This window comes from Borostomias antarcticus, assembly GCF_949987555.1.
Source record: "Borostomias antarcticus genome assembly, chromosome: 20".
NCBI lineage: Eukaryota > Metazoa > Chordata > Actinopteri > Stomiiformes > Stomiidae > Borostomias > Borostomias antarcticus.
In genome coordinates this window covers 15,595,042-15,605,041 of record NC_140253.1, presented here as the reverse complement: position 1 = coordinate 15,605,041, position 10,000 = coordinate 15,595,042, and the positions used below count along the sequence as shown (strand labels likewise).

General features: G+C 53.4%; 1 protein-coding gene across 1 annotated transcript in view; it reads left to right on the top strand.

The window, feature by feature from the left end:
- Positions 1-10,000, top strand: part of lrba (LPS-responsive vesicle trafficking, beach and anchor containing) — a gene marked incomplete at its 5' end in the record, with an annotated part of 387,967 nt that overhangs the window by 28,246 nt on the left and 349,721 nt on the right. Inside the window, one exon of the mRNA XM_084454694.1 lies at positions 8,055-8,286. Coding sequence (XP_084310820.1) covers positions 8,055-8,286 — 232 coding nt within the window. The remainder of the gene's footprint in view (positions 1-8,054; positions 8,287-10,000) is intronic.

Below are 10,000 nucleotides of genomic sequence, written 5' to 3'. Positions count from 1 at the left end.
CCCGGGCTGACGGATGAACAGGTGATGAAGGCAGCGCTGTCACGGGTCCCGTCAGGACGCGCTGGGTGAGCGGGCGCTTGTCAGACGCACGGACGCTGGGGTGCGGGGCAGCGATGTAGGGTGCGTCACCCTGTCACATGTGACAACCACGAATGTTTGATTCGTGTATGTGTGTGTGTGTTGCTCGAACCTTTTAATTGTATGTCCTCCGTGGACAGGCGGTTAATTAATCTCATCTTCGATGACAGCAACAAAGAATAGAGAGAGCGCGGACCTCGTTAAAGAGGTCCAATTAAAAACAACTGATGGAAATGAAAATGAGCAAAGTGCGGTCATAATCTTGAGTACATTATTGGATACGGTCCTTGGTATTGGTTTGAACTCTGTTACTTGCTCATTTTAGCTGCCAGGTTAAGGTGTTCAGTCTACATTTACCAATCCCTCACAAGTATGTTTAACTCAAGAACACCCAAACACAAGAACATGTGTTGGGAGCGAACGCATTGGGCATGGGTGGCGATGGCGTCCCACACTAGCATACGTGGATTGACGCATTCACACAACTGGCTGGTTGACTGACTGACTGACTGACTGACTGGCTGGCTGACTGGCTTGCTGGCTGGTTGACTGACTGACTGACTGACTGACTGACTGACTGACTGGTTGGTTGGTTGACTGACTGACTGACTGACTGGTTGGCTGACTGACTGACTGACTGACTGACTGACTGACTGACTGACTGACTGGCTGGTTGGTTGACTGACTGGCTGGTTGGTTGACTGGCTGGTTGGCTGGTTGACTGGCTGGTTGGTTGACTGACTGGCTGGTTGGTTGACTGGCTGGCTGGTTGGTTGACTGGCTGGTTGGTTGGTTGTCTGACTGGCTGGCTGGTTGGTTGTTTGACTGGCTGGTTGGTTGAATGGCTGGTTGGTTGACTGACTGGCTGGTTGACTGACTGACTGACTGACTGACTGACTGGCTGGTTGGTTGGTTGGCTGACTGGCTGGTTGACTGACTGGATGGTTGGTTGACTGACTGGCTGGTTGGTTGGTTGACTGGCTGGTTGGTTGGTTGGTTGACTGGCTGGTTGGTTGGTTGACTGGCTGGTTGGTTGACTGGTTGACTGGCTGGCTGGTTGGTTGACTGGTTGGTTGGTTGGTTGACTGACTGGCTGGCTGGTTGGCTGGTTGGTTGACTGACTGGCTGGTTGGTTGGCTGACTGGCTGGCTGGTTGGTTGACTGGCTGGCTGGTTGGTTGGCTGACTGGCTGGTTGGTTGGTTGGTTGACTGGTTGGTTGGTTGACTGACTGACTGGTTGGTTGGCTGACTGGCTGGTTGGTTGGTTGACTGACTGACTGACTGACTGACTGGCTGGCTGGTTGGTTGACTGGCTGGTTGGTTGGCTGACTGGCTGGTTGGTTGACTGACTGACTGGCTGGTTAGTTGGTTGACTGGTTGGTTGGTTGACTGACTGACTGACTGACTGACTGACTGACTGACTGACTGACTGACTGGCTGGTTGGTTGGTTGGTTGACTGACTGGTTGGTTGGCTGACTGGCTGGTTGGTTGGTTGGTTGACTGGCTGGTTGGTTGGTTGACTGACTGACTGGTTGGTTGGCTGGCTGGTTGGTTGACTGACTGACTGGCTGGCTGGCTGGTTGGTTGACTGGCTGGTTGGTTGACTGACTGACTGGCTGGTTAGTTGGTTGACTGGTTGGTTGACTGACTGACTGGCTGGTTAGTTGGTTGACTGGCTGGTAGACTGACTGGTTGGTTGACTGACTGACTGGCTGGTTAGTTGGTTGACTGGTTGGTAGACTGACTGGTTGGTTGACTGACTGACTGGCTGGTTAGTTGATTGACTGGTTGGTTGGTTGACTGACTGACTGGCTGGCTGGTTGGTTGACTGGTTGGTTGGTTGGTTGACTGGCTGGTTGACTGACTGACTGACTGGCTGGTTAGTTGGTTGACTGGTTGGTTGACTGACTGACTGACTGGCTGGTTAGTTGATTGACTGGTTGGTTGACTGACTGACTGGCTGGCTGGTTGGTTGACTGACTGGCTGCTCAACCATGATTAATTCAGGCAGGCCTCTGGGAGGAGGAGGGTGACCTGGCCTCCGGGAGGAGGAGGAGGAGGGTGACCTGGCCTCTGGAAGGAGGAGGAGGAGGGTGACCTGGCCTCCGGGAGGAGGAGGAGGGTGACCTGGCCTCTGGGAGGAGGAGGAGGAGGAGGAGGGCGACCTGGCCTCTGGGAGGAGGAGGAGGAGGAGGAGGAGGAGGAGGAGGAGGAGGAGGAGGGTGACCTGGCCTCCGGGAGGAGGAGGAGGAGGGTGACCTGGCCTCTGGGAGGAGGAGGAGGAGGAGGAGGGTGACCTGGCCTCTGGGAGGAGGAGGAGGAGGAGGAGGAGGGCGACCTGGCCTCTGGGAGGAGGAGGAGGAGGAGGAGGGTGACCTGGAGGGTGACCTGGCCGGGGATCCGGTGACTGGCTGAACAAAGACTCTAAGGAGTTAGGCTGGGGGGATGCTGTGTGTGTGAGTGTGAGTGTGAGTGTGAGTGTGAGTGTGAGTGTGAGTGTGAGTGTGAGTGTGAGTGTGAGTGTGAGTGTGAGTGTGAGTGTGAGTGTGTGAGTGTGAGTGTGTGTGTGTGTGAGTGTGAGTGTGCGCGTGCGTGAGTGTGTGCGTGTTCCACTGCTCCTCTCCCTCAGAGAGAGTGTGGTTCCACTCCTCAAAGCCCATGTTAATAGAACTATAGTGTTGTGTAAATAGAACCATAGTGTTGTGTTAATAGAACCATAGTGTTGTGTTAATAGAACCATAGTGACGTGTTAATAAGGCTATGGTGTTGTGGTCAGGGACAGGTCACTCTGACGGAGAGGGTGTGGTCAGGGTCAGGGTCAGGTCACTCTGAGAGGGTGTGGTGTTGTGGTCAGGGTCAGGGTCAGGTCACTCTGAGAGGATGTGGTGTTGTGGTCAGGGTCAGGTCAGTCTGAGAGGATGTGGTGTTGTGGTCAGGGTCAGGGTCAGGTCACTCTGAGAGGATGTGGTGTTGTGGTCAGGGTCAGGTCACTCTGAGAGGATGTGGTGTTGTGGTCAGGGTCAGGTCAGTCTGAGAGGATGTGGTGTTGTGGTCAGGGTCAGGTCACTCTGACGGAGAGGATGTGGTGTTGTGGTCAGGGTCAGGTCACTCTGAGAGGATGTGGTGTTGTGGTCAGGGTCAGGTCAGTCTGAGAGGATGTGGTGTTGTGGTCAGGGTCAGGTCAGTCTGAGAGGATGTGGTGTTGTGGTCAGGGTCAGGGTCAGGTCACTCTGAGAGGGTGTGGTGTTGTGGTCAGGGTCAGGTCACTCTGAGAGGATGTGGTGTTGTGGTCAGGGTCAGGGTCAGGTCACTCTGAGAGGATGTGGTGTTGTGGTCAGGGTCAGGTCAGTCTGAGAGGATGTGGTGTTGTGGTCAGGGTCAGGTCACACTCTGAGAGGATGTGGTGTTGTGGTCAGGGTCAGGGTCAGGTCACACTCTGAGAGGATGTGGTGTTGTGGTCAGGGTCAGGTCAGTCTGAGAGGATGTGGTGTTGTGGTCAGGGTCAGGGTCAGGTCACACTCTGAGAGGATGTGGTGTTGTGGTCAGGGTCAGGGTCAGGTCACACTCTGAGAGGATGTGGTGTTGTGGTCAGGGTCAGGGTCAGGGTCAGGTCAGTCTGAGAGGATGTGGTGTTGTGGTCAGGGTCAGGGTCAGGTCAGTCTGAGAGGATGTGGTGTTGTGGTCAGGGTCAGGTCAGTCTGAGAGGATGTGGTGTTGTGGTCAGGGTCAGCGTCAGGTCACTCTGAGAGGATGTGGTGTTGTGGTCAGGGTCAGGTCAGTCTGAGAGGATGTGGTGTTGTGGTCAGGGTCAGGGTCAGGTCAGTCTGAGAGGGTGTGGTGTTGTGGTCAGGGTCAGGGTCAGGTCACTCTGAGAGGATGTGGTGTTGTGGTCAGGGTCAGCGTCAGGTCAGCAGCTTGGTTCAGGCGAGAGTCGGTCCAGGACCAGCAGAGGTCTGGAAGAACTCACAGCACTGCTTGCTTGATGCTGTGACCTTCTTTATTTAGCCAAACCACACACACACTTACACACACTCTCACACACACACAAACACACACACACACGCGCACACACACACACACACACACACACACACACACACACACACTCACACTCACACTCACACACACTCTCACACACACACACACACACAAACACAGTCACGCATATGCACACACACTCTCACACACACAAGCACACACACACACACACACACACAGTGAGGTAGAGTAGAGCTGGATAAACAGGGTATTTTAATGCCAGGGTTCTTGGCGGTGCCTGACCTTCCTCTAGGCCAGCGTAGCTCCGCCCCCTGACGCTGACTCGTAGTGATGGCTGACTCACCCGCCCTGTCAGGGTCATAAATCACCTGTTACCGTGGCGAGCTGCGCCCCTACATCCATTAGCGCGGCCCCCGCCACAGTCGCCGCGCAGAGAGGCCCCCATGCTAATGCTAATGCCTCTGGGCCGCCGGCGCCATTCATCAACGCCACAGACGGAGGGGGGGGGGGGGGCACTTCTTCACCAACAAATGATTTCCATTGCTTTATTTATTCATTAGCAGCACTCCACACATTCAAGAGAGCAGTCAAGCCTTCACACCCCTCACAAGCCCGTGGAGGGGAGGTGATTGCGTTGCGTTTTGTCATTTCTTGTGTAGTGGGGTACTGTACAGTCTAGGGTGGTGTTGACGATCCTCTGATTGGTCAGAAGACCTCTGGGGGGGGGGGGTTAATGACGAGCAGCCAGTGACGCTGATCGTAGCCTTTATCTCTGGCCTTGTTAGTCCAGTGTAGTGACAGTGGGTTGCCCTGGTCCCCCCCCTCTCTCTCTCTCTCTCTCTCTCTCTCTCACACACACACACACACACACACACACACACACACACTCTCACTCACTCACCCTGTTAATCCGCCCTCACTCATTCTAATGGGACAGTTTCTATCAGATGGGCTGAAGGATTTTCTGTGTTCCAGACCTGATCAGATTGTTTTCTGTCTCTCTCTCCGCTCCGCCCCGCCCACCTACACATATTCATTTACTCATCTGCACTGTTATTTTTCTCCTGGCTTCCTATTTGACAGGGTTCAATAATAAAAATGTCATCAGAACTATTAAGGGATGACGTATTGTGACATTTATGGCTCCTGCAATTTATTTCCAGAACAAAGAACATTATTCCTTTGCAATAGAACCCCCCCCCCCACACACACACACACACACCATACACACGCACGCACGCACACACACACACACAAGCAAGCACGCACACACAAACACATCCAACTAAAGCTAGCATGATGAATTCTGTAGGTGTGATCCTGCTGGTGCAGAATAAGGATAATCCTGTTTTGCAGCTCAGCCCAGGGTCCGTATTCATCACCTGGCAGCACACAGGAAACCAGCACTGGCCTGGCTTCAACCTCCAGAACAGACACTAACCAGCACAGGCCTGGCTTCAACCTCCAGAACAGACACTAACCAACACAGGCCTGGCTTCAACCTCCAGAACAGACACTAACCAGCACAGGCCTGGCTTCAACCTCCAGAACAGACACTAACCAGCACAGGCCTGGCTTGAACCTCCAGAACAGTCACTAACCAGCACAGGCCTGGCTTCAACCTCCAGAACAGACACTAACCAGCACAGGCCTGGCTTCAACCTCCAGAACAGACACTAACCAACACAGGCCTGGCTTGAACCTCCAGAACAGTCACTAACCAGCACAGGCCTGGCTTCAACCTCCAGAAAGGTCACTAACCAACACAGGCCTGGCTTCAACCTCCAGAACAGACACTAACCAACACAGGCCTGGCTTCAACCTCCAGAACAGACACTAACCAACACAGGCCTGGCTTCAACCTCCAGAACAGACACTAACCAACACAGGCCTGGCTTCAACCTCCAGAACAGTCACTAAGAGAACAAGCAAAACAGTCACTAACGCTAAGAGAACAAGCAGAACAGTCACTAACCTCAGGGGTACCAGTAGCGCAGAGGGGAACCGCAGGGCAGAGAGGAGCACCAGGGCAGAGGGGAACCACAGGGGTACCAGCAGGAAAGAGGGGAACCACAGGGGAACCAGCAGGGCAGAGGGGAACCGCAGGGGAACCAGCAGGGCAGAGGGGAACCGCAGGGCAGAGGGGAACCTCAGGGGTACCAGCAGGGACAGTCACTAACGCTAAGAGAACAAGGGAAACATGTATTTTCAAAGACATATCAGAGAGAGAGAGAAATATCATTGTCATAGGAGTAGACTATACAGTAGTTCAAAAAAGCCATTTAATTTTTTCCTCTGTAACATCTGGTACAACAAGGTAGAGTTGTGTTTATTCCGGATGAGGGTTAACCTTAACATCATAGCTCAGGGTGAATCCAGACCACCTCACTCAGGGTGAATCCAGACCACCTCACTCAGGGTTAATCCAGACCACCTCACTCAGGGTGAATCTAGACCACCTCACTCAGGGTGAATCCAGACCACCTCACTCAGGGTGAATCTAGACCACCTCACTCAGGGTGAATCCAGACCACCTCACTCAGGGTGAATCCAGACCACCTCACTCAGGGTTAATCCAGACCACCTCACTCAGGGTGAATCCAGACCACCTCACTCAGGGTGAATCCAGACCACCTCACTCAGGGTGAATCCAGACCACCTCACTCAGGGTGAATCCAGACCACCTCACTCAGGGTGAATCCAGACCACCTCACTCAGGGTGAATCCAGACCACCTCACTCAGGGTGAATCTAGACCACCTCACTCAGGGTGAATCCAGACCACCTCACTCAGGGTGAATCTAGACCACCTCACTCAGGGTGAATCCAGACCACCTCACTCAGGGTGAATCTAGACCACCTCACTCAGGGTGAATCCAGACCACCTCACTCAGGGTGAATCCAGACCACCATACTTGGCAGTCTGGCCCGTTGGGTCTGTAGTTGCCACAGTATGATTACGGGCTCTCTAAATGGGCTTCTCACTCGGGGCTACTATATTGTGTCTGTCTTGAGGTCTGGGTTGCGTCTGCTATTTTAAAGGACCAGTTGACGAACGGAGATGTGAGTTGATCAGAGTACAAACTTGTCATTTAGTAAACGATTTTATCCACAGCGACGTAGCATGTTTTTGAGCTAGTGTTGGGGGGAAGTACCTGGCTCAAGGGTGCAATAGTAGCAATGACTGTCAAGTGTCCGTTTACAGTCCTTCTGACCACTGGGCTGCTCACTGCCCTATGCTAGGTGCCACATGGACAATATTTGGCAGTACTTTTACCATAGAGGAACACTCCATATTTTTAAACCGTTGCAATGAGTAGACGTTGACCCCCCCCCAGGCCAGGGGTAGGAGAGAGGCTGTTCCTGCTGCTGGATGACTCACATGCTCTAATGCAGTCACCCAACACTGAGCTCCATCCATACTTTAGTCTACCTTTCAAATCCAGCTACATGTCAACATTATTTCATTTGGGAGCGTATAGTCAGGACTAAATGAAAATGTAAGTAAAAAACTTTGCATTTGTGTAATAAAGACCTCAGTGAAGTGAGAGTTAGCGTGGAAGAAAGTCCAAGTGAATCACATCCTGTGTCCCAGATATGCTCTGACTGCTCGCTAGACGGCAGGACTCGTTAGCCAAAGCCTTGAAAAGGGGAAATGTTCAGTCAGTAACCAATCAGACCGATTGGATTCTCGCTGGTGTCCATGAACATGCTGGCTCGTTCCCAGGAGTGTTCTCCGTAGCGAGAGCTGCTGGGTGTTCAAGATCAGGGCTGCGTTTCCCAGATAGGTAAGCTACGGCGTTCACCGTAGTGCTACAATGCCTCTGGAAAACTCAGCCCAGGTCGGTCAGACAGACTGCTCAGCTGAATAAGTCCTCCCCGTGCTCAGAGAACTTGGTAGACGAACAGACACCGAGCGTTCCTCTCTCATTCTTTCTGTCCTCCTTTCTCCCCCCCTCCCCCCGGTCCCGGTCCAGCTGGTGGGCGGCCCGTTTGACCTGGAGATGAACTTCATCATCCAGGAGCCGGAGAGCGTGGTGTGCATGGTGGAGCTGCTGGAGCGCTGCCCGGCCAACTGCCAGGCCGAGGTGTGGAGCATCTTCAGCGCCATCCTGAAGAAGAGCGTGAGGAACCTGCAGGCCTGCACCCACACGCAGCTCATCCAGCTGGTGCTGCACCGCGTGGCCACCGCCGACGCCATGGTCGCCGGTATGCAGGGGAACTGCAGGGCAGAGGGGAACCGCTTGGCAGAGGGGAACCTCAGGGGTACCAGCAGGGAAGAGGGGAACCTCAGGGGTACCAGCAGGGAAGAGGGGAACCTCAGGGGTACCAGCAGGGCAGAGGGGAACCACAGGGCAGAGGGGAACCGCAGGGGTACCAGCAGGGAAGAGGGGTACCAGCAGGGAAGAGGGGAAGCACAGGGGAACCAGCAGGGCAGAGGGGAACCGCAGGGCAGCAGGGCAGAGGGGAACCAGCAGGGCAGAGGGGAACCACAGGGGAACCAGCAGGGCAGAGGGGAACCTCAGGGGTACCAGCAGGGAAGAGGGGAACCACAGGGGTACCAGCAGGGCAGAGGGGAACCACAGGGGAACCAGCAGGGCAGAGGGGAACCTCAGGGGTACCAGCAGGGAAGAGAGGAACCACAGGGGTACCAGCAGGGCAGAGGGGAACCTCAGGGGTACCAGCAGGGCAGAGGGGAACCAGCAGGGCAGAGGGGAACGAGCAGGGCTCATGCCTTGAACTTGTGTGTTTAAGCCTCCAGCTTTGTCTCTTATCACTGTGGTGAAGGCTTGGCGGGGGGGAGGCAGGGAACTCAAGCTCTTACCACAGTTCCAGAGCTGGACTCATGGCTTTCCTCAGGGCTATCTGGGTTTAGCCTTATTTAATTGACATTATTTTATTTTCCTTTCACTATGACCAGATGTTGGGTACTTTTAAGACTTTTAAGACAATGTGGCTCACAGTCAAATGTTTCACACTGCATTCAGATGCAGGCTCTGATGGAGTCTGTAGTTCGGACAGGAGTCAGAGTATCCACTTCTCTGCTTTTATCATAATAAAGACCCAGACAGCCAATCAGCTTCTTGATTCAGACTTCTAGGATCGTGACACCTTCGGTGTCTGGCACCTCAAGTCTGGTGCCTTTCAAGATGGACTATTTATAACGAGCTTGTTCAATTCACCTGTTCAACACCTCTCAACCATACAGAGCTGTTAGCTAACCCAGTCCCTAGAACCAAGAAGAATCACCTCAGAGAAGATTCACCTGAGAAGAATCACCTCAGAGAAGAATCACCTCAGAGAAGAATCACCTCAGAGAAGATTCACCTGAGAAGAATCACCTCAGAGAAGAATCACCTCAGAGAAGAATCACCTCAGAGAAGATTCACCTTAGAAGAATCACCTCAGAGAAGAATCACCTCAGAGAAGAATCACCTCAGAGAAGAATCACCTCAGAGAAGATTCACCTTAGAAGAATCACCTCAGAGAAGAATCACCTCAGAGAAGAATCACCTCAGAGAAGATTCACCTGAGAAGAATCACCTCAGAGAAGAATCACCTCAGAGAAGAGTCACCTCAGAGAACATTGGTCAGCCGGCCGCACAGCGTCCGCTCCCAGGAGAAAGACGCAGTCGAGCCAGACAGACAGACATCATCATCACTGATCCTCAAATCATCCACAGTGCAGGCCACTAGCTATTGTACACAAACCCTACTTATGAAGATTAGCACTCACTAAGGCTTATCCTCTCCAAAATATCCCTTTAGTCTGTTAGATCAGACCGTTCCTCCCTCCCTCCTTCCAGCTTGTCTGGTGTCTGGACCACAGGCTCTGGGCTGCCCCAGGGCATTCTGGGAAGCGTGGCACATGCTCAGTGAGGTGGAAGTGGCCCTGTCACATCAGGCCAGCCAGTCTGATCGA